Source organism: Galeopterus variegatus, unplaced genomic scaffold (genome assembly GCF_000696425.1).
Source record: "Galeopterus variegatus unplaced genomic scaffold, G_variegatus-3.0.2 Scaffold18, whole genome shotgun sequence".
NCBI lineage: Eukaryota > Metazoa > Chordata > Mammalia > Dermoptera > Cynocephalidae > Galeopterus > Galeopterus variegatus.
Genome location: NW_007726129.1, coordinates 1,119,968 through 1,142,545, shown reverse-complemented (window position 1 = coordinate 1,142,545; position 22,578 = coordinate 1,119,968). Strand labels below are relative to the sequence as shown.

Sequence of the window (22,578 nt, the reverse complement as noted above, 5' to 3'; positions counted from 1 at the left end):
TCTTTCCCTTCAGCAGCTGCACACTGCTCTTAGGTTCAAACCTTTCTTTCTTTTTTTTTTTTTTAAGGCTTGTCAAATGAAGCAGTGGGAGTGAAGAAGGAACAAAGAAATCTGTAACTGGTTGTGATCGGTTAGTTGGAAACCCTCAAACCCATCTTTAACTGGCCATTACCCTTCTCATCCCTCTGACCTCAGTGTAGGCACCACCTCCTCTGGGAAGCCTTCTCTGACCCACAAGGCTCAGGATTTTGCTCCTCCCTAAACTTTTCTCTCAGAGCATGTAGCGTGGCTTCTTTAATAATTATACCTTCATTAGTGAAATATCTGATTAATGACTGCCACTCCCAGATTCTAAAGTCTGGTGTTTCTGTCACCCATCCAGCACTCAAAAGGCCCCATCTCACCTGCCCTTTTGTGAGCTGAGAGGAATAGCTCAGATCCTCCTCTCCCTGTGCCCCCATCCCACAGCTGCGGCTGCAGCTGGCTTTAGTCACCATGCCCAGCACAGAGGCAGGCATGGGGCAGGCTATCTAAATAGCTCAACCAGGAGAGGGAAGCCACACCTGTCAGGGTGCCAGTTCAATCCCTCATTCTGCCTCATGCTCCACAGAGCACTGGGCCTGTGGTTGGTGATGAGTGAAACCTGGTGTGGGGACTCTAGTGCCTCCCTCTCAACCTACAACACACATGTCAGGGGTTACAGTAGCGAAGGCAGGTCTTTATTCAGGGGGCAAGGGCCCTGGGCTGACAGCTGCGGATGCAGGGGTACCATGGCGGTAGGCACCTAGCAGGATGGCATTGATGTGCTCGAGTGTCTGGTTGCTGAAAACCATGTTGAGGTGCTGTGTCCCATGTAAGGGCAGCAGGTGCACAGGCTGTGGCTGGCGGCCCTGCCAGCGGCCACAGAGCTCAGTGCTGCGTGTGGCCACTGTGTTATCACCGTCCTCATAAAGCACATCCACAGGGTCTGTGTAAGGGAAGCCATGGTCATAGATGTAGGTGTGGGGTGTGGGAAGGCCCACGCCATACAGACAGTACACTTCCACACCAGGTGCTGGGAGGCCTGCCAGCAGGTCACGTGACTGTAGCCACATGTACCAGCCTTCCTCAAAGTGCAGGTCGGCAAAGAAGCGTTGGAAGTCACGGCCTGTGTAGTTGAAGGTGGGAGTGGAAATGAACACGTGGTCCTCAGGCCACGCCTGTGAAGAAGGAAACATCCAGGGGGAAGCTGTTGTTATGCGCTGTTCCTCTCTCAGCTTGATGCTGGACATGATCGGGATGCCCTGGTTGTCCCCTGTGGATATGGAGCAAGGTGGGACCGGGAGCCAGGCCTGGCTATCCCTGACCCACAGCTTTGCCCCAGTGTAAGTGCAACTGGATGCTTAATCTTGTCTCTGCCAAATCCAGATACAGACTCCAAGCCAGAGACTAGAGCAGGCCTGGTGTTCAGCAGGTGCCTACTGTGGGCTTATTAAGTGAGAAGTCCTGATAGCACCTCCACAGCACAGAGCTTTAGGGCCTCAAAAGGCAGGCAGGGAGGGGCTTCCTGAGGATGGGGGTTTGTGTGTGAATGGGAGGCCGTGGTGCTGGCTGTTCCACCTTGGGCATCTATGTGTGACCTGTGCTGCAGAGGGGTCAGAGTTGTACTCTGGGAGGGATGAAATGAGATGGTGCCTATGTTTGACATTCATTAGTATAGTCTGATGAGTGTTTTCCTCACCAGACTGGTAGACTCCTAGGGAGAAGGCTGAGTCTGGCTATGCCCAGCATATAGTAGATGATCAATAGATGGTAGCTGTGTCAGAGCTGGGTCCCTGGTGTCACTCCTCAGGGAAGGGCAAGAGGGCCTCCTAGGGTCTGACCCTGGATTTGTCAGATTCGTCCTCAGTAAGGCAGATCCCTGGGCAAAGGGGCTCCTGGGAGTGGGAGGTAGCTGAAAGCAGGAGGGCAGGACGTGGGGCTACAGGAACAACCCTCAGGTTGAATCAGATTGCTGGCATTCACTTCCTGTGTTTACTTCTTAGTCATCACTAACGCAGACTCTGGAAGGAGCCACCCTAACGGTCTAGGCAAGGGTCATTGCCTTAGGGGCCCAATGACAGTGGGCATACTCCACAGGTGGTAGACAACATCCCAGTGGATACCGTGAGAAGCTGGAGTGAGGGCAGACCCATGGTCAGCTTCATTCCACAACCCAACCCCACAACAGGGGGCCCTCTCACCTGAGGCCAAGACCAGCATGGGCTTGATGGAGCCACCCCAGGGAGCCCCAAGAGAGATGAAGCCATCAATGAAGTGGTCCTTCCAGGACTGGGGCTGGCGCAGCAAGAAATAGAGCAAGTGCAGGCAGCCAAGGCTGTGCCCGATGAGGAAAACAGGCTTCCTGTAAGTAGCGTGCATCTCCTCCACCAGCCCAGCGAGCTTCTGGTAGTACTCCTCCTGCTGGCCTGCAGGTGGATGCCTGGGATCAGGGCAGTTGGGGTCAGGGGCCACATGCCCCGCCCCAAGCCCATCATCTGAAGAGACACTCACTGGGCTCCAGCCGCCAGTCATAGGGGGCAGCCCGCACTGTCTCATCCCGCACATACCCATTGTTGACCAGATTCTGCACCAGCGTGTGCATGTAACCTGTGAGGGAGGAGGCAGCGTTGGGAGCTCTGGCCATGTCCCACCATAGCCTGGAGCCCCTGCCCTTTCCCCCAGGACACACACCTGCCAGCTTGTGGCTGTCCAAGTACTCAACAGAGTAGGTCTTTCCAAAGCCAGGGACACGGATCTGTACACCAGGGGCGTTAGATACACGCCCAGAGCTGCGGTTGTAGACAACCCTGGGGGCAGTGGGACGTTTAGCAGCCAGTAACCAAGGGGCAGTGTGTGGGGGGCATGGGCAGGGGACATGGCACTTACCTGGTGTTATCGATCCAACAGTCCACCCCAAAGGGTAGAAACATATTGAGATCCAGCCAGATGGTGAAGAAGTCCTCTGTCTTGCGGTAGCACATCCAGTTCACTACATCCGGTTTATCCAGCTTGGCTTCCAGCTGATTCCCCAGGCAACCAGGCACTGCAGGCACCAGCACTCACTCTGGACTCCTTGGACTTCCCCCGTGACCACTAACCCAGTCTCACCTCTACACACTGCAGTGACCAGCCCCCCCTCCATCTCCCATACCTTCAACCCCCAAGGACAAAGGATACTTATCTTCTCCTTCTGATCACACCTGCCCTTCTACTGTCCCTGCATCAGCCCAAAGCCCAGGCTCCCCTCAGGCAGCGAAGTACAGGGGCCAAGGCCACTGACCCCTGCCCCTGCCCAGCAAACATCCAGCCTGGAGCTCCACTATTGTCAAAGTCCAGGGTGAAAACAAATAGGTATGGGGGAATGGGGGTGGGCCTAGGAGGAGGGGGCAGGCCTTGATGGGCCTCTCCTGCTCTCCTGCCCTGGGCTGAGCATCTTGCCCTCGGTGGGGTGGGGACCAAGGAAGGAGTGGTTGGGCTTAGTCCAGGATCTGGTGTGGCTGCAGCTGACCACAGCTTGTGACACCCTGGCCAAGACATTAGGCAGACTGTCCCCCCACTGCACCCCCTGCAGTAGACAACTCAAGAAACACAGGACTAGTGTGGTAGGAAGGGCGTCATCTCTCTGCAGAACAAGCCTCTGGCACCTCCCCACCCAGAGCAGGTATCAGGGCTAATGCAGGGGCAGAAGGGCCTTGGCCAGGTCTGCTACCCGGGGCTGGGGCCCAGGCTCAAAGTCTGGGCCTGGTGCGTCAAGGGCCTAATGGGGGCTTACCGAGGATGACGGGCCGTGTGTGGTTACTGAGCTCAGCCTTGGGCGTGGTGTGCGGGGGGAAGAGCACATTGAGGAGCCAGAAGGGAGCAGCAGGGGGGGGCAGTAGCCCCAGCAGCAGCAGACCCCACTGCCATGGGGAGCCAGGCGGCCCCATTCCAGCCCTAGTGTCTACGGCCAGATGAAGCAGTCCCAGCCGGCCTTATCTGGTGTGGGGGTGGGAGGGGCCCCAGGAACAGTGGGAGGGACAGACTGGCCAATGGGGGTGGCCAGAGATTGCCGGAAAGGGGCACAGCCTCAGGGAGCCAGCTCTGGGCCTGAGTTCAGTTCCGCCTCTTCCCTTGGCGCCAGGGGAAACAGAGCCAGGGCAGCAGGAGGCCCAGAAGTACACAATGTTTTATTGAAAAAAGTCAGGCCTCAGCTTGGCCAGCTCCATTTGGCTTGGCTTGGCTTGGTGGGGGTCCCTGTCCACAGTAGCCAGAGCCAGGTCTTCCTGCAGGCAAGCTGGGCCAGACCCCCTCCCCTCTTCTCTGATGATGACATCCAAACAATAAATACGCAATAAATAGTGCTCCTGGACTGGGCTGGGCTGGCTGACTTCAAACCCCATGTCAGTCCCAACCAGTCTTCTCCAGACAGGGCAGGGCCACTGGGGTGCTAGATGGCTGGCAAAGTCTCCAAACCTCCCAGGGTCCCACAGGACCTCGGATCCATCTCCATTGCTAGGCCCAGGCCTGGTTTCCAAGGAGACCTAGAAAAGCTGGGTCCAGGGCAGGGCTGGGCAAAGCAGAGCTGGCAGGTAGGTGCTGGGAGGGGGCTGTTATTATGGACACCTCTACTCCAGGCCACAAGTCTACACTTGGATCAGGAGTAGATTGTGATGACTTCACGGCCGCCACCACGCACCAATAGCACCCGCTCAAGGCCCTCAGTCAGCACCTCGAGGAACTCCATGTCTGCAGGGCATCAGGTCAAGGAGGCAGCACCAGAACCAAGGGGCAAGCAGGGTAGTTTGCCCCATAAATCAGAGCTGGGGCAACCTTGGCCATCCCCACCCAGGGGCACACAGGGAGAGGAGCTCCTGGCCTGACCTCGCATGTTGTCCACCTTCCCCTTGCTTGCCTCTCCACAAAGGGATACAGTTTTCATCACCTTCGCTGTTCTTGGGTGGGCCGGGCATGTTCAGTAGGACCAGGCGGGCATCGTGGGAGCGTGTGACAATGACCTCATTGAGCTTCACAGCAGTGTGCATGCGCCGCACATTGGATTGGTCCCTGCAGGTAATGCAGCTTATCACAGGTCACGGTGAGCCATCCAGGAGGAGGCTCTGTCCCTGGCCCACCCACACAGTTTGTGCACCCCTACCACACCTCTAGCCCTAAATCCCAGTGTGGCTGGATCTGTTTTTGCTCCACTCACGGCTTAATATGCACCAGCTCCCGGAAGTTGTCAGGGGCATGGCTGGTGTCCCAGGGCTCAGTCATGTACTTGTCCCGGGTCCACGTCATCTGGATCTTATCAGCCCCTGCTGCAGACTCATCCTCTTCGTCAGAGTACAGGCTCTCCAGCCGCAGGGCCGAGTGCCGGTCCTTGACCAGTTGGGCCTGAGAACAATCAGAGGAGGTCACCTCACTGCCATGGGAAAAGGGGGCCCTGGCTGGCCTAAGGCAACCACCCTGCCTCAGGGAAATGGGCACTGGCCTGTGTGGGGCTGGGGTGAGTCATTTGGATGGCCCCACCTGATGATGTTTCCAAAGGCCTGACCCTGCCACCCGCCCGAGGCCTGAACTGAGAAGGCCACTGACTTCCCGCTCCCGCTCCGTCTTGGTCAGCCTCATCTGCCGCAGCATCTGGGAGCGCTGCTCCATCATCAGTGTCCGCTCGTAGGTATATGCAGAAATGTCGCTGTTATGCTGGGGAGAGGGGAGGCTGTGAGGACCGGGCTGCATGGGGCATAGTATCCATAGGGCCAGGTTGGGTGGGCAGCTCACCATTTCCACCACCTCCACCTCTGCCTCGAGGCGTAGGTGGTACAAGAAGATGGCCAGATCCTTCTTCATCTGGATGCTGTTGTCATCCATCTGGGCCACTGTGAAAATGCGCATCCGGCACTTCCTCCAAACCTGTGGCAATGGAGCAGGTGGGTGGTTTGATCACACCCGCTCCTCCTACGGCCTAGCCCTCTCATCTGTGCCTACCGCCTGGCCCACCTTATGCTGGCGCAGCAGGAAGGGCAAAAGCATGAGCATGCCGCCGTCATGCACAATCCACCACACGTCGATGTGGCCCTCCAAGTAGCGCTCGTGGTTGCTGGGATAGAAGGCGATGTTCTTGGGCACAAGCAGTGCCAGGTGGGCGGCTGTAGTGCAGCGCACAGTGTCTGGGGAGGAGGGGCACTGGTGACCACCAGCCTTCGGCCCTCCGGCCTCTGCCTCCTCACTTGACCCCTGGCCCACCTGGCCCACTCCAGACACCAGCCCCTTACACACCAATAAAAGTCTTCCAGGCACGTGGGTCCTCGCTCTGTCGCCAGCCGTAGGGCCAACCCAGCACCACGGTGTTATGCCTCATGCCGCCCAGGCCGCAAGACTGGATGAGGTGGGCCAGCCCCTCACGCACCTTGCTGGCTACAACTACCTGGCAGAAGCCTTTCACTTTCTCAATCTCCATCATGTTCTTGATTGTCTGGGGGAACACACCAGCATGAGAAGGCAAGGCCACCATCTTCCCCTCTGCTGGGTTCCCTCCCAAGGCCCCTAGGCTGTATTAGTACTTGGAGGTGGGGAAGGACATGAGGGCAAGCTGCCCACCCAGAGGCCATGTTTTCAAGACAGGTACACTTCCCTTGTTCCAGCTCTCAGGTGGCAGCAGTGCTGTTTCACCTGTCTGGCCAGGCTAGCCAGGATTGGTCCCCTCCCCTGTGTGCCAGCTGCAGCCCAGACACCTCTGGCCTGACTCAGTCCCTACCCCCTGCAGCAGGCACCTGCTCAGCAGCCTGGGCCTCGCCATAGCTCTCCAAGAAGCTGCCCTGGATGACAGAACCGACGATTGTCAGGCCCTTGCCAGCCTTCAGCTGGGACGCAAAGGTGAGCAGCCGTGGGTACTTCACGTGAAGGTCCTCATCTAGTTTCAGCAGCACCAAGAGCTGAGGCCTGTGGTGGCAGATGGGGAGGCAGCCTGAGACCAGGGCCAGACATTTCCATGGAGCCTCTCCTCTTCTTCCCTTCTCGGATCATGGGCCCCAACAAAACAGGTTTGGGTAGCATGGCTTAAACAGCTTAGCTCAACAAGTAGAGGGTGTCCCTGTCAACCCCAAGATGGGAAACCTGGACTAGGAAGGGGGTCCAGCACCTCTTGACCCTCCACCCTCATAGCACCCCTTGAGTACTTTGAGATGGCCCCTGCCATTCTGGGCATAAACTCACCGCCAGTTCTTGGTGTGAGGAGGCCCCTCTTCTAGCCGCAACAGCGCATAGCGGGCGGCACTCAGGGACAGGCCTCGGATCCCGTCACCCCACTCCTTCTCAGCCCTGCAGATGCCACCACAAGCTGGTGAGCCCCTGATCCCACCCAGGGATTTCTGTCTATGTGAATGTGGGATGGAGGGGGATTGGGCGTGGGGCCACAGCTCCCCAATCTTGCACAAATGGTGGCTAGCAGAGGATTGCCCAGCTCCCTCCAGGCCAACATACAGACCTCCCCACTTGCTCGGCCAGACACCCTCAGTGCATGCAGTACAGGTTGTTGACAAAGGCCAGGCAGCAGCTTTCACTCACCCTTGGTACTCGATGTACTTGTAGATCATGCCTGCAATGAGCATGGCCACCAGAGCATAGTACCAGGAGGAGACAAACATGAGGGCCAGACAGAGGCTCATGCCCAGGAAAGACAGTGCCCTGGGCCAGAGAGTGGGGAGAGGGCAGAATCAGGGCAAGACTAGTAAGGCCCCTAGCCACAGCCCTGGCAGGTCTCAGGTCAGAAGCTGGGTAAGAGAAAGTGGTCAAGTCCCACAGACCCCCAATCTCCCTCCCCAAGGTGTTTCATCAGGAGCAACTACTGCCCAGGAAACTCCGACCTCATCTAGAATGGGGCTCCTAGCCTCCCCATTATTTCTTGTGTCATAGGACTTGGCTCAGGGTTCCAGCTGGCACTCACCAGTGATAGTACTTGAACCGGGGCCGCCAGTTGGGGGTCCTCAGGAGTGTCTGCACAGCACAGGCCAGGTTCACAAACAGGTAACACATCAGAAAGAACCTGCAGCACAGGAGGGTGGTGGCACAGAGTGGCCTCCTTGGCAGCCAGGTACCTGATGCCAGGGTGGGCCTGGACCAGACATTGGGACATGCCATGGCTCTGCCCTGTTTGGGTCAGCCAGGTCTTCTCAGCCTCATAACACCTGCTCCCACAGCCTGAGGCAGATGGGACCACTGCAGGGAAGGTGTCCTCAGAGAAAGGTCACAAAGGAGGTGGGAACAGCATGCAGGATGGAGAACAGTGAGTGTAGAACAGGAAAAAGATGGAGCCCAGGAAAGGTGGGGCATGCTGAGTGTCTGGAGACGGCTGCACAATATTCAGGTCTCTGGCCTAGGGAACCAGTTGGATGAGGGGCTGTTATGCATGTGGACAGGAGGAGGAGGTTGAGAGAAGATGACAAGGACCATTTCAATGTACCGAGTTAGAGACACTTGAGATGCTACGGTGGGTGTGGGAACTGGGATGTGGGCAAGGCTGGCATTGTGAGCCCTCCTGGGAAGGCAGCCAGGAATGGAGGGCTGAGGGGAGGGAGCCCCAACCTCCACCCACAGCTGGCAGAAGAGGAAGGACAGACAAGAAGGCAGGAGGACTCACAGGAGAGGGCATGCTGGGGGCAGGGTCTCCCATGGGGGGGAATGGTCCCATCGGGGTTGCCAGCAAGAGCCACATGAAGAATTAGAGATATATCCTCTGGCTTGAGTAAGAGGGGTCACCACCCAAGATGACTGCGGCAAGGGCAGCTTCAGGTGTGCACTTATGTGAGGGCTGGGGTATGCTGGGGGTGGGTACAAGAGAGCACTGACTCTGGCAGGCCTGGCTGTGGTTGGCGTGGAGGCTGCTGGTGGCACAGGGACCCTGTCAGGTCTATAGGCTGAGTGTGGCAGTGAAGGGTAGGCCCTTTCTAACTGAATAAGCAAGAAGGAACATTAGCCATGGGGCAGGATGTGTGAAGACCCCAACACAGGCAGAGGGGAACACAGCAAGCAAGCAAGCACTGCCTCTGGGACCCCCAGGAATCACCACATGCTGACCACTGCCTGTGAGGCTCTAGCACACTCATTTGCCTGGCTGATTCCAGAACTTTTAAGAGCAAATGATTTAAAAAGCAAATTGATGGGCACTGGTGGCTTCATTAAAGTGCGAGGGACTGGGTGCTTGCCCTGTCCAGGGGCAGAGTTCTGCTGGCTGCCTGCTCTGAGGCCTCCCACAGAGGGGTGTGTGGCCTCTTAGTCTCTTTATAGCTTCTGCACAGGTGCCAGGCTTGCTCCTGAAGGCAGGGGTAGGCTGAGCCCTGCCAGGCAACATTTCCCCACACCACCTGGCACAACTCCCAGCTGCATCCTCAACACCAGAAGGGCCACAGGGAGGTTCTGGGGTTCAGGGAGCCTTTCCCAAGACCAGTCCCCTGCCCTGCCCAGCCCTCAGCTCACATGGACAAAATGGGGGCCACCATGTCGAGGGAGGCGATGAGGATGCCCAGCTCCGCGATGAGTGCGGTCAGGAGTAGTGCCCATGTGGGCTCACCATTTGCCTTCCCGTGGCCAAATACCTGTGTGTACCAGAGAAGAAGCTGGTCCTATCACCTCCATTTCACACCTTGCCCCAGGATCCTCCTCTAGGGCTCAGGCCACACCCATGCCTGTCTCTACAGGTGTCATGAGTTCCCATAACTCCACTCTCCAGGTGTCTCTGGTTTGGATGAGCCATAGACAGGATTCTGGTCCAAGCAGCCAACAGCAGGGCAGGGCCTGGGCCAGGACAGCTCTCAGTAGCTCCTCACGGACAGCTGCATGGCTCTGGGGCCACTGTGGGCAGGACATGCTGCATCCGTGTTCCCCATCTCTCTCCTCAGCCTGGGTGAGGAGCCAGGAGCAGCCATGCTACAGGGGAGTGCAAAAGGGCTCACCCGGAGGAAGGGGATGATGTTGTCCTTGGCAATGGCCTGCAACAGGCGTGGTGCCCCAGTGAGGCTCTGGAGGCCTGCGCCACAGGTTGAGAAGAAGGAGCCGACAACGATGACCCAGGGTGAAGGCCAGGCCAGGGTGCCCACAACCAGGTTCCTGCTGACGCCATCACCATACCTGCAGGGATGGGCTCAGGCTGTGTTCCATGCAAGAAGCTCCCAAACACTGGGTGGGGCCGCCCAGAGTAAGGGATGTCAGGGGTTAGGAAGAATGGCTATGGTGGGCAGAGCTCCAGCCCCTCAGTGGAGAAGGCTAGTCTGCCAGTCACTATCCTCCCCCTTGGTCAAACCCTGATCCTGGTGTCACCATCCTCTCCTGGAGTGCCTGACCCACCTGGTGGCCCAGACCACCACTGGCTGCCAGCAGCCTGAGGACATGTGTTGGGGGGCTGGTGTGAGGGCAGGCAGACGCTGAACCATTGCTATAGGGAGGGGCCCAGCTCACTCACTTGTCCCGGAGTACCACACCCTCGATGCAGGCACCAAAGAGAACCACACTGCTGAAGTCTGAGGCTGCGTCAAGGAAAGCCAGGCCTCCACCACACTGCTGTCCCGGCTCACTACCCACATAGGACAACGTGCCCTCACCCTTGCCCCAGCCAGCAGGCTCAGCTGGGACACCTAAGCCAAGGGTTTTGTGCTGGGCACATGCATGCCCCTCAAGAGAGTGCATGTGTGCAAGGAGATAAGGTCCATGTGCATGCGTGAGTAGAGTCCTGTTCATGGCAAGTGCCTGCAGTCCCTTCCCCACCTGTCCCAGGCCTGGGAAAGGATACACACAAGGGAGGTTGTAACGATGGCCAGAATGGTCCCTACTGGTATGGACTTCTGGGCGTCACGGAGGTCTCCAGAGCGGTTTGAGCCAGCCATGATGCCTCCAAAAACAGATGAGACTCTCTCAGGGGCTCCCTGGGATTGGGGGCAGGTCTGGGTGGGTGGACAAGGGGGGCTCACCTGTTACAGATGGGAAAAAGATGCCGACCAGCACAGTGAAGGATGTGGCAATATCAGCCACCACGTACAGGGGCAGGCTCTCTTTCAGGCCGAGGGCGTCTGTGGAGGGCAGCCCACGTTTCTCTACGACCTCACCCTTCTCCAGGTAGGCGCTCCACAGGTTCTCTGCGGGGACAGCAGCATCACCACCACAGCCCCACATACTTCCCCGCGGCAGAAATCAGCCACAGGGCTACTCTGACTGCAGGGAAGGAGCTGTCCAAAAAAGCTGTCCACTTTTTTGACAGACAAATGTGGCGGAACCACCATCAGCCAGAGCCTACCACTGCCTACCTCCCAGACAGAAGCCCTTTATGGTTCCTGGGAACATCCCCAGGCAGTGTCAGAGGCTGGTGGCCTGCAGGAGAGGAGCTGCTGCAGGACTGGGACACTGGCCAAACAAGCTCCGCTCACCCAAAACTCAGCTGCCAGGAGCCAGGCTGAGAGGACACTGCTGGGCCGGGAAGGGAGCCAGACCTGCCCCCATTCCTGAGCTGGCCACACAAGGACAGCTCTGTGCTCTGCACTCCCGCTCAGCCTGTGGGCTTCAGGAGCAGGAGGATGGCGGGGAGGACCCACCCTGGAGCACGCCGGCAGCTGCCCCGGGGATGCCAGGGATCTCAGTCACATTGTTGAGCAGGAAGTAGGGGTCGCAGGAGTCAGTGGTAAGGTTGGGACTGTGGCAGAAGAAACTCCATAGCTGGGTGGCCACCGTCTCGTTGTCCACCACGACTGTCTTGGCACAGATGTCAAACTGGTCCCGAGACAGGGTCCTGTTGCCCAGCATGCATACCCTGGAGGGGATGGAAGTATCAGCATCTGCTCAGCTGGAGGTCCCAGCCTGTTCCTACCCTGCAGTCTCTGGGACCCAGGGCATCAAAGGCTGCCTATTTGGAAGGATGTCACTGCAATGCCTGAACAAATTCTCAGGTTACTTACGGAAACACGGGAGGGTCAAAAATAGACTTGATGCCCCCAGCGTAGATGGAGAGGATGGAAATGATCACACAGGCCAGGAAGAGTGAGGCAAATTTGTTCACATATTTGACACCAACAAACACCACCAGGGTCATGAAGGTCAGAAAAATGGTTCCGTACACCCGCATATTGTTCAAAGTGGCGCTTGATGTTTCATGAGCGCCTGATGGGTAAAAAATGGCAGCCGGTGGGGCAATGTAGGTCTGAAATAAGACAGATAAAGAGGATTCAATCATTCTGAGAGTGAAACCTCTCACTTTGGTATTCTTTACTTTTGCGGGGGTTGGCTGGTACAGGGATTGAATGCTTGACCCTTGGTGTTATCAGCACCATGCTCTAACCTAACCAACTGAGCTAACTGGCCAGTCCTAGTATTTTTTTTTTTTGTCCTTTTTGAGACCAGCCGCACCGCGCTCAGCCAGTGAGCGCTGTGAGCGCACCGGTCATCCCTATATAGGATCCAAACCCGTGGCGGGAGCGCGGCGGGAGTGCGCCACGGGCTCGGCCCCTAGTATTTTTTTTTTTTTGTCCTTTGTGAGACCAGCCGCACCGCGCTCAGCCAGTGAGCGCTGTGAGCGCACCGGTCATCCCTATATAGGATCCAAACCCGTGGCGGGAGCGCGGCGGGAGTGCGCCACGGGCTCGGCCCCTAGTATTTTTTTTTTTTTGTCCTTTGTGAGACCAGCCGCACCGCGCTCAGCCAGTGAGCGCTGTGAGCGCACCGGTCATCCCTATATAGGATCCAAACCCGTGGCGGGAGCGCGGCGGGAGTGCGCCACGGGCTCGGCCCCTAGTATTTTTTTTTTTTTGTCCTTTGTGAGACCAGCCGCACCGCGCTCAGCCAGTGAGCAGGAACCGGTCTGTATGCGGGATCCGAACCCTCGGGCGGGAGCGCCGCTGCGCTTCCCAAGCGGCACACTTATCCAGTGCGCCACCGGGCCAGCCCCCTTAGTATTTTTTTTTAAAGTGTATCTGAAAGAGACCAGTCACAAAAAACCACCTATTGTATGATTCCATTTATATACAATGTTCAGAATAGGCAAATCCATAGAGACAGAAAGCAGATTAGTGGTTGACTAGGGCTGGGGGAATGGAGAGTGACAGATAATGGGGTTTTTTGGCGGGCGATGAAAGTGTTCTAAAATCAATTGTGATGGTTGCACAGCTCTGTGAATATACTAAAAACTATTGAATTGTACATTTTCAATGGACAGTGAATTGTATGGTATGTGAATTGTATCTTAATAAACCTGTTATTTAAAAATAAACAAACAAAAAAGGATTCAGACACAGGTGCCAATCTGAATAGCTGAATAGCCAAAGTGGAACAGCTGGAGCGACAAAATAAATAATGATAGTACTGGATTACAACCTAGAGAATAAAATAAATATCCAGAAGGAACAAATTTTCCTTACAGAAGAATTCCAGATAAATGCTGAAGGAATATGAGAAATAGAAAGCACAGAAAAGAAAATCAGAAGATCCAGGTGCAAGGTCCATGCTGCAGGTAGAGGACCTGGAGATGGGAATAGCCAGGCAGTCCCTTTAAATATCTCCTACTCTCTGGGTCCCAGGGGTGGGCACCTGTTACCCTGTGCTCCCCACAGCCCCTCCACCTCTTCTCCCACTGGCTGGGACAGTTCACTGAGGAACGGGAAGCTAAGTCTGAGAGAGTGTCCATGGTGCTCACTGACCTCCACACAGGGTCCTGTGGCTGCTCACCCTGACTTAGGGACAAGGAGAAGCTGGATCTGAAGGGCCCTGGCACAGAGCTTTGGGTGAGACAGAGCTGGCCAGCGCCCACACAAGCCCAGAAGGCAGTCTCGGCGGCATTGGTACAGTCTCTGTACCATGATGTCACTGAGCTAAATGCAGCCGTTCACAGACCACCTGCCATGACTGAAATGGTGCCCAGGTAGATGGAACATCTGAGGCCAAGGTGAGGGCAGCCAGGCCCCTTCCCTGCCTAGCCCAAACTGGCACAAAGGTAAAAGAGAGACTGGCTTGAGCAAAGATCTTCCTCCCTTGAGGAGGCCTCCCATATTATAATCCCCAGACCCTGGCCAGAGGTGAGCGGAGCATAAACAACCTGAGCCTTCTGCTTAGAGCCCAAAGGGACTGTTTGGACATGATGGGAGTTGGCCAGGGCTCAGCCTGACTCACCAGCAAGATCTCAATGGCCCCCAGGATGTACATGGCCGCTGCAAATGTCGTTCCCAGGTAGAAGCACAGGCCCACAGCGCCTCCAAATTCTGGCCCCAGCGAACGGGAGATCATGAAATAGGAGCCCCCAGCTACAGCAGAGAAAGCGTATACAGGTGAGAGTTGGTTCTCCTTCAAGGGAGTCTCCCCCATGACAAGCCATCACAACCACCAGAGGAACAAGGGCTGCTTCTCATGTTTAAGAATGAGCAGAAGGGCTGGAGACTTGCCCAAGGCTGCATGGTTAGTAAGTGGCCAGGCTGGGCTTGGACCCCATTCCCATCTGACTGTAATGCCTAGCACAGGCCAGTGAAATGACTACTTTGCTGGAGCAGCTTTGGGGCCACAGCAGTGGCTGAGCAGCTCACTGTCCTCACTGACTCCTCAGTCCCCACAGCCTCCTCTGGCTGGGTGTGTCCTATCTCATTCAGCACACCTCACCCCTCCTGAAGCCTGTGCCTTTGTTCGTCAGACCCCTCTAGACCAGAGCAGGGACTGTGTCTTGTCCAGTTTTTTTGGGGGGGCCCAGCGAGGTGCAGGGGACAAGAGTGATCCCATGTTGCTGGTTGTATCTGCTGCTCATAAAACTACTCTGATGAAAATTTGGGAACAGGGATGAAGAATCTTAAAAAAAAGGTCAATCCCTTTCATGCGATAATCCCATATCTAGGACCCTCTCCTAAGGGAACTGCCACAGGTGTGAACAGAGAATCATGACCAAGGCTGTTCATGACAATAATGTTTACAATAGTGAAAAAGTAGAACACACTGGTAGAAAAATATATTAGGTTATTATCTACAATGGAGAATAAAACACAACAGTCTCAAACTCTGTCAAGTGGTGGCTCTGTCCTGGAGTCAGGGACTTAGGACCCCACCAGAGAAGTGCTTGGGGGCTAGGGGTGGCAATGGGTGTTCCCAGACAGGTCAAGGCAAATTCTGGGCCCTGTTCCCCTCACCAAGCCTGGGGTGGCGCTCACCCACCTGGAACCACGCCGTTGGTGGCAATGGCGCTCATGGAGATGGCCGTCAGTAGGGTCTGTGGGAAGGAGGGTCTGGGTGAGCAGCTCAGCTGGCTGGGCTCCATGGGGCAGCCACGGCCCATGCCCAGTCCTGCCCGCACTGGGATACTCACACAACAGCAGCAGATAAGCACGATGAGGAGGGCCTGCAGCACACCAGCGGTGCCCACCATCCAGGTCAGTCGTAGGAAGAGGATAACCCCAAAGATATTCTGCAGGCAGGGCAGGTACACCCCCATAAGGGTGCCCATGCTGGGCGCCTATGTGGGCAGGAGCGGAGGGGGTGCACATGGCATCAGAGGAGCCCACGTGCACCATGGAGGGCCAGCCTTAGTCACCCAGCACCTCCCCCACCCCCAGTGGGATCCTGGGGAGTGTGAGACTGGCTTGGCCTGAAGGGACAGGGACAAGGTTCTTACCTAAGGATTCTACTGCCCACTGTGGGCAACACTCTCAGATGATGAGACCCCCACCCCTACCCCGCAGGGCTGGACGGAAATAGCCAGAGACAATCAGGGTTCTCCGCTAAGTGCAGTCCAGAACATGCCAACAAAATCACAACCAGCTGGACAGGGTAGGGGTCGGGTCTGTGCAACTTCAAGGTATCAGCTACCCTCTCTCCTAGGCCAACCACACAAGGGCCAGATTTCACGTCTCTATTCACTTTCATGTAGGAAGACAGTTCAGACTGGGAAGCTGTAAAGCCTGATTCTTTTTAAAACCCCATGTGTGAGCTTTTGAAACTTAATTCCCCCTCAACATACTGTCTCCTTCCCTTTCTCTCTTCTTTTAAACTTCTGGAAAGAGGGGTCTGTCTCAAATCCCCACCTTCTCACCCAGCAGGCCCCAAGTTACTCAAGTCAGAGTCTAAGAAGCTGTCCCTGGCCCTCCCTCTCTCCAACACCCCCACTCCCCAGCCCTGACTCCAGCCCAGGTGACACCAAGTCCTGCCCAGTCTGCCACCCTGCTGCCCTGAGATCAGTCTGCCTTGTCCCAGCCTTAGTCCCTTGACCTTAGGGCAACGCATTTGGGGTACCTAGGTGGTGCCCTCCTGTGCCTGTCAACCTCCCCAATACTCCAGCCCACTCTGCTGCTAGAGCAGTTCTCTGAAAACCAAGTCCAATTTCATCACCTATGCTGAAAACCCTCTGTGTTATTCTGTAATCCAGTGTGTGGTCCAGACTTGGCTTGGGACACCAGACATGCCCCATCACCTCCCTTGTCAGTTCTAGCCCCTGACCATATGGGCCCCTTGGATTCTCTGAACGTGGGCATGTGCTGGGCTCTGCTTAGGAGGGTCAGACCTGCCTCAAAACATGCCAAACTCTTCAGTGAAATCTTCAGGAGGTTTAACTATTACCTCTCCTAGTAAGTTTCCCCAGGTTGCCTTAAATGGGGCTGGTACTCCCTCTTGCATCCCCTCAGCATCTGATGGCCCCTTGTTACAGTGCTCACTACAGGTCATGGTAACTGACTGTTTACTCCTATGTCTTATGACCATAATGGGGTAGACTTGGCTTGTTTACTGGTTTATCATCAGCAGGCCCTGCCAGGCACCCAAAAGTGCTCCTGAACCCAATGTGTGGTTTCTTGGAAGTCCCAGGACATTTTGTTGGGAAAATCCTGGAGAGAGAGTAGAGACTCAGGGGCCGGCCCATGGCTCACTCAGGAGAGTGTGGTGCTGATAACAACAAGGCCACGGGTTCGGATCCCACATAGGGATGACCGGTTGGCTCACTAGCTGAGCATGGTGCTTACAACACCAAGCCAAGGGCTGAGATCCCTTACTGGTCATCTTTTTTTAAAAAAAAAAAAGAGAGAAAGAGTAGAGACTCAGGATATAGGGCAGGTGAGGATGGACTAATATGCATATCCAGACAGGATTTCTCAGCTACGTAAGGGCAGAGTAGGGGCCAGCCAGGAGGCCAGGGCAGAGGCTGAGAGCACAGAAGCAGTGCTGGCATCTTAAAGAACTGATTCTCCCATGAGTGCAGCCCAGGGCAGGGGGCCCTGAGTGCTTCCCCTGGAACCCCAGCAAATCCTCCTGCTGCCCTGAAGGGTCCAGGCCTGGGGCAGGATCTGTGTGCACTTTAAAGGACCTCAGAAGGGCCTGGGAAAGAATAAATGGTTCTTCAAACTGTCAGGTGACAGATACAACTCATCTGGGCTCTGTTTGAGCCCTTATCAAAAGATCTCACCCACTGGATAGTGGCAGCAAGGACTCCCAGTCCCCCGCTATCCTAAGCTGAGTCACTCTAAGAAAAGGGCGGTATGGGAAAGGAGAGGGCCAGAAATGCTTTCTGCATCCCCAAATAACCCTTGGCAGCCTCAGAAGGTCACCAGGCCGGAGCTGAAGTGGCTGCCAGGGAGAGGCTGCCTTTGGGTCTTGGCATGGTCTGATTGGAGGCCCACCCTTGCTGCTTCAAGCAAGCTTTCCTTTTCTGAGGCCCCTGCTCAGAACTGCCATGGGGGGGGCTGGCCCATGGCTCGCTTGGGAGAGCGTGGTGCTGATAACACCAAGTCAAGGGTTAAGTTCCCCTTACCGGTCATCTTTTTTTTTTTTTTTTTTGTCTTTTTTCGTGTCAGGCAACGGATCGCAACCCTCAGTGTCGCGCCCGTACCGGACCGGGACCGGCAACGGGATCGCAACCCTCGGCGTTGCACCCGCACCTCGCTCAGCCAGTGAGCGGGAACCGGTCTGTATGTGGGATCCGAACCCTCAGTGGGAGCGCCGCCTCGCTTCCCAAGCTGTGCACTGTAGCAGTGCGCCACCAGGCCGGCCCGCCTTACCGGTCATCTTAAAAAAAAAAAGAACTGCCATGTGTGAGGACCACAACTCAGAAGCCCAAACTCCCTAGCTTCCTACTGACTCTCTGTAGACTTGACCAGGCTCCTCCTTCCTCCATGCTCAGCCACCCTCTCGCATCCTTACCCTGTGGCCAGGTGAGAGCTTGGTAGTTAAGCCAAGGCTGGATACCAGCATCCTCACCGGCTCCCCATTAGGCCAAGGGACCATGGCCCTTCACCATCCCAGGATTTCTTCCCACATTCCTGTTGAGATGCGCACTAGCCTTTCTTAGAGGCCCAGCCACCAGCTCCCTGCTTTGGCCTGAAGGGACAGGGACAAGGCTCTTATCTAAGGATCCTACCACCCACTTCGGGCAATACTTTCAGAAGCTGAGACTCTATGACTCCCCTATTCTCACGCCCCACTGGGCTGTATAGGGATATCCAGAGACAGTCAGGGTTCTCCGCTATATGCAGTACAGAACATGCCAGCAAAATCACAACCAGCTGGATAGGGTGGGGGTTGGGTCTGTGCAACCTCAAAGTATCAGTTACCCTCTCTGAAGTGTGGGCTGGTTTGCCTACCAGAAGGGCAAGGCGAGGGGTGTGCTTCACCTTGGTCTACGCTCTCTCCTGGGCCCACCCCAGCAAGGGCCAAATCTCACAGCAGGTCTGAGGCTGGAGATCCAGCTTATCCCAACCAGGAGCTCCTTCTGCTTTTGCTGACCTCTAAGAAAAACACTACAGCCAATGCCAGACCCAGCTCCTTCCAACATACAGCTGTTTCCCAAACCTCAGGGAGTCAGTACATAGAGAGGAAGAGTCCCTTGCCTCCAAACCGAATATGTAGAAAAAATCCTCAGCCCTCAGTTAAACTGAGCCCCAACACACAGCTAAGCAAAGATGTGGAAGTTACCCTGAAAAGAGAGGCGGGCTGAAGGACCAGAGGCCTGGACAGAGACCAGGCAATGGAACCAAGAGATGGACAGGGACGCCCAATGAGACAGTGTCAGGCTCCCATCACACATACATGTCCCCCTATCCTGGCACTCAAGGAGCCCAGGGGCTGTTGGAGGGGTCTGCCAGTGGAGCCTTGGCCAACACAGTGAGGGGCAGGAGGGTTTGTCACTCGCTCTAGGTTGTAGAACCTCCAAGGGACAACCAGGTTCCTGGCTCCAAAGGCAACACCCTTCTCTACCCTAATGCAATGCCAGAGATCTGGCATTCTTCCTAGTTACGTATCTCATGGTAAATCCACAAATCTGTCTCCTGGCGTTACACACTGATCTCAGCTAGCTGAGTCACCTTAGGCAGGTAATTTAACGCCCCTGATACTCAGCTTCTTCATCTGAAAAATGGGGATGATAAAAGCACCTGACTCACAGCTTTGTTGTGAGGCTGACACGTGAGAACCCAGGCCCATTGCTTAGCATGGTGCCTCACACACAGTGAAGGCTGAGTAAAGGCAATTGTCGCTCTGTCATTTCAGAGAGCCTCCCTGGTCCTCTGCTCCTCTGAGGAGCTCATTAGCCCACCTCTTGAAGTCTCCTTGAGCCCAAGGCACTAGTGCCCATCCTCTGTGCTCACCACATCTGGCACCCACTTCCCCTGAGTGCTCACCACCATGTTGGAAAATGGCCAATTCCATGGCAGTATGTCCACCTTCCCAGATGTGGCCCCTCTGCCGCCCCTGACCAGCTCACCTTGGCTGCTCTCCGGTGGGAGCCCTCTCCACTCTCAGCCTCTTCATGCTCCTTGGCGCCCTGGGTGAGGTTGGTGTAGCTGACGAGTTTGCCCAGAAGAGATGACACCTTTGGGCGGATGTCCAGTTCTTCCTGCAAACAGAGCCACGGGGCAAGATGGCAATGAGCCAGGCCAGCACCAGGCTACTTGTATGTAGCCAGAAGCCTGTCTCCTGGCCCCACACCAAGCCCTGAGGCAGGCCTGGGCCTGATCCCAGCTCTTGCCCGGGGAAGCCCAAGCCAGCCAACTAGGCAGGTGTGGGCGCCACACCCCAGCAAACGGCACTCAAAGGCCCAGCCGAGCAGCTGCTTCTCTCTGCCCCACCTTGGCTGCTGTCACTGCCAGCCCATTTGTGAAAATCACCTACTTTAGAGGGGAGAGGGAGGGGGAGGGCAGGACATGGCTGGCAGGCAGGCAAATGACACATTTCATCCTTTTAGCTATGACTAGGCCTCCAGGACTCAGATCCACCCCCAACTCCCACAAAAAAGCCACCCTAGTTACCTCGGGGAACCAAAGAAAGCAAAAGAGTGCTATCTGGGACAAGTGAAGTCTCTCCTGTCTGCCCAAACCCTGATCTTCCTGGATGGTCTTCCTCCAGACTCCAGTCCCTACAAGTAACCCACCTTAATTGCCAAGGGAGGATCCTGGCCCCCCAGCCCATCCGCAGGTGGGGCCAAGGCCCTTACTGCAGAACCTTGCTGTTTTCCCAAGTCAGGAGGCATTCCTGGGCTCAGGCTTCCCAACCTCCACCAGGGTCTAGGCTTTCCCTGCCCCTGCAGGCTTCTCAGCACCTCGCTCCACCTGTCCCTTGCCCACATTTAGCCTTTCCCTGTCTGTCAGCTCTCTTCTGCTCCTACACACAGGGCGAAGTTGGTTTGGAGTGAGAAATGAAGATGTAGGCCCTTTGGGGCATGTGGAGATTGAGGAGCCTACATAATTCAGTCAAGAGTGGTTGAACGTGGGCCTGCCCGTGGCTCACTCGGGAGAATGTGGTGCTGATAACACCAAGGCCACAGGTTTGGATCCCATATAGAGATGGCCAGTTAGCTCACTGGGTGAGTGTGGTGCTGACAACACCAAGGCAAGGGTTAAGATCCCCTTAACCCCTTACCCGTCATCTTCTTAGGAAAAAAAAAAAAGAGTGGTTGAACGTGTGGGTCAGAGTTTAGGAGCCTAAACCATGTCTTAAATTCAAATCTCACTTCTCAGCCTAAGTCTGAAAAGGATAGAATTCAAGTTCGGAGGCACGAATTTGGGAATCTTTCCAGAGAGGTGTCCACTGTGGCTGCAGATGTGGAGAGAGGGGGCAGATCTAGTTGGAAGAACCAGGCCTCAGTGAACTGAGCGGGACATTTGGAAGAGCCAAACAGGAAGGACAAAGAAGAGTCCCCAGAAAAGAGAAAAACCATGTACTGGGAGAAGTCCTAGAAATGGAGGGAACAGAGGAAATCCTGAGGGGGTGGTCACCTTGCTGAAGGGCTGCAAGGAAGGCAAAGGTGAATAGTCCTGGAGATGGCAATGGGAGTGGGGTTGTGATTAGCCTCTGGGAAAGCAGTTTCAGTTCAAAGAGCCAAGGGAACTGCAGCCTGGCTTCCAAGGGAGCGAGGCAGACTAGGGGAGACAGGAGGAAGAGCCGAGACATGGGAGGCACAACCGTCTAGGCTGCCTACTTAGCTGAGGCTTGGGTCCTGACAGGCCCTTGCCTGCCCACCTGCCTGCCACACCCATGGCCCAGAATGGCTCCTCAGCTACCTCAAACAGTGCCAGGTTCCTGTCATAGTAGTCACTTCCTCTGGAAGCCTCCAAAGGGCAAAGGAAAGGGCTGCTCTCTCTGTGGTTGCCATGTCCTGTGGAGAGAAAGGGACAGTTGGGTGCTGCATCCTGAGCTAACCGCCTGTGCCCATCCCCAGTCAGCTCTCAAACATCATCTCTGTGGAGCACTTTGGAGGCTGCAGTGTTACCAGGCTGGGATTCGGTCTTCACTATCACACCCTGCCAACCTCCTTGGAAGGGACAGAGATAATTAGGGAGAAGCCAGTGACCGAAACCCAGCGCATCATTCCCTATAGCAGAGGACACCTGGGTGAGGTCTCCAGCGCACCAGCACGAGTGCGTGTGAACACCGAGGGGCGGAGCCTCCAGGGGGCGTGGCCCGGCCCTGGCCCTCCCCCGACTCCCACTTTCGCGGGCCATCCGGAGTACCCGGTGTGCAGGGCGCCAAGGGGTCGGTGTCCTCAGGGACCGCCACGGTACTGCCTTCCATATAGATAAAGTCGCGCAGAGGGCCTTCGGCCGCCATGTGGTCTGCCGGCCACCCCAGAACCGCGCCGGGGAATCATGGAGGGCAGCGCGGGGCATGCTGGGAGGCGAGACAGGCCGAGACCTGACAGGTTGCGCGAGGAACCGTCTAGGGTCACTTGCGAAAGTTGGGCCGGGTGGGTGTTGGACTGAGTAGGGACGAACGAAGAATGGGAGCGGGGACTGCTGGCAGAGGCCGCGCGTTTTCCTCTTTGCCCCGAGATCCCCGCTACGTGCCCTAGACCAGGTGCAAGTGGACTTCAGCTTCCACCCACCCTCCAGGCTGGTGACACAGTGTCTCAGCTCCGATCAAACCTCGCAGAATGCTTCTTTTTCATAAGCCTGTCTCAACTCCCAAGGCTTGGCTGCTTTTTGCTGGCTACCCATCATTCACACGCTTCCCTGTTTTACAACTTTTGTCCCTTGTGAGTCTCGGTAGATGCCATTCCCAGCTTTCCACCAAGCCGGCGGAAGATGCCAGGTACTCCTTTTTAGATGTTTCCACATACCCCCCCCCCCCCCCCCCCCCCCCCCCCCCCCCCCC

At 56.1% G+C, this 22,578-nt stretch overlaps 2 protein-coding genes across 6 annotated transcripts in view; both read right to left on the bottom strand.

Annotated features, from left to right (window-relative positions):
• Positions 1–697: 697 nt before the first annotated feature.
• Positions 698–4,091, bottom strand: LCAT (lecithin-cholesterol acyltransferase). 3 transcript variants are annotated; one of them, XM_008567291.1, is made up of 6 exons: positions 3,794–4,091; positions 2,908–3,064; positions 2,713–2,828; positions 2,533–2,628; positions 2,223–2,447; positions 698–1,294 (listed from the first exon to the last, which is right to left on the bottom strand). In XM_008567291.1, the coding sequence occupies exons 1-6, from the start codon at positions 3,945–3,947 to the stop codon at positions 720–722; spliced, it is 1,323 nt and encodes a 440-aa protein (XP_008565513.1). In that variant the 5' UTR covers positions 3,948–4,091; the 3' UTR covers positions 698–719. The 3 variants fall into 3 exon arrangements, with proteins under 3 accessions (XP_008565513.1, XP_008565507.1, XP_008565520.1); XM_008567285.1 differs by having other exon boundaries at positions 2,533–2,828; XM_008567298.1 differs by lacking the exons at positions 2,533–2,628; positions 2,713–2,828 and having other exon boundaries at positions 2,223–2,461.
• A 77-nt stretch (positions 4,092–4,168) lies between these two features.
• Positions 4,169–22,578, bottom strand: part of SLC12A4 (solute carrier family 12 (potassium/chloride transporter), member 4) — a 23,728-nt gene continuing 5,318 nt past the window's right edge. For 2 of the 3 annotated variants that reach the window (XM_008567318.1, XM_008567311.1), the window contains exons 2-24: positions 21,489–21,583; positions 19,694–19,825; positions 15,317–15,463; positions 15,166–15,220; positions 14,143–14,273; positions 11,940–12,181; positions 11,580–11,794; positions 10,962–11,126; positions 10,784–10,882; positions 10,457–10,514; positions 9,951–10,125; positions 9,475–9,593; positions 7,946–8,044; positions 7,567–7,686; positions 7,216–7,320; positions 6,774–6,942; positions 6,280–6,475; positions 6,001–6,170; positions 5,782–5,913; positions 5,596–5,703; positions 5,210–5,394; positions 4,931–5,064; positions 4,169–4,746 (exon numbers count right to left, since the gene is read on the bottom strand). In XM_008567318.1, the coding sequence (XP_008565540.1) occupies positions 4,655–4,746; positions 4,931–5,064; positions 5,210–5,394; positions 5,596–5,703; positions 5,782–5,913; positions 6,001–6,170; positions 6,280–6,475; positions 6,774–6,942; positions 7,216–7,320; positions 7,567–7,686; positions 7,946–8,044; positions 9,475–9,593; positions 9,951–10,125; positions 10,457–10,514; positions 10,784–10,882; positions 10,962–11,126; positions 11,580–11,794; positions 11,940–12,181; positions 14,143–14,273; positions 15,166–15,220; positions 15,317–15,454 (2,907 nt within the window). In that variant the 5' untranslated portion in view covers positions 15,455–15,463; positions 19,694–19,825; positions 21,489–21,583 and the 3' untranslated portion in view covers positions 4,169–4,654. The remainder of the gene's footprint in view (positions 4,747–4,930; positions 5,065–5,209; positions 5,395–5,595; positions 5,704–5,781; positions 5,914–6,000; positions 6,171–6,279; positions 6,476–6,773; positions 6,943–7,215; positions 7,321–7,566; positions 7,687–7,945; positions 8,045–9,474; positions 9,594–9,950; positions 10,126–10,456; positions 10,515–10,783; positions 10,883–10,961; positions 11,127–11,579; positions 11,795–11,939; positions 12,182–14,142; positions 14,274–15,165; positions 15,221–15,316; positions 15,464–19,693; positions 19,826–21,488; positions 21,584–22,578) is intronic. The other variant, XM_008567329.1, reaches the window with a different exon arrangement.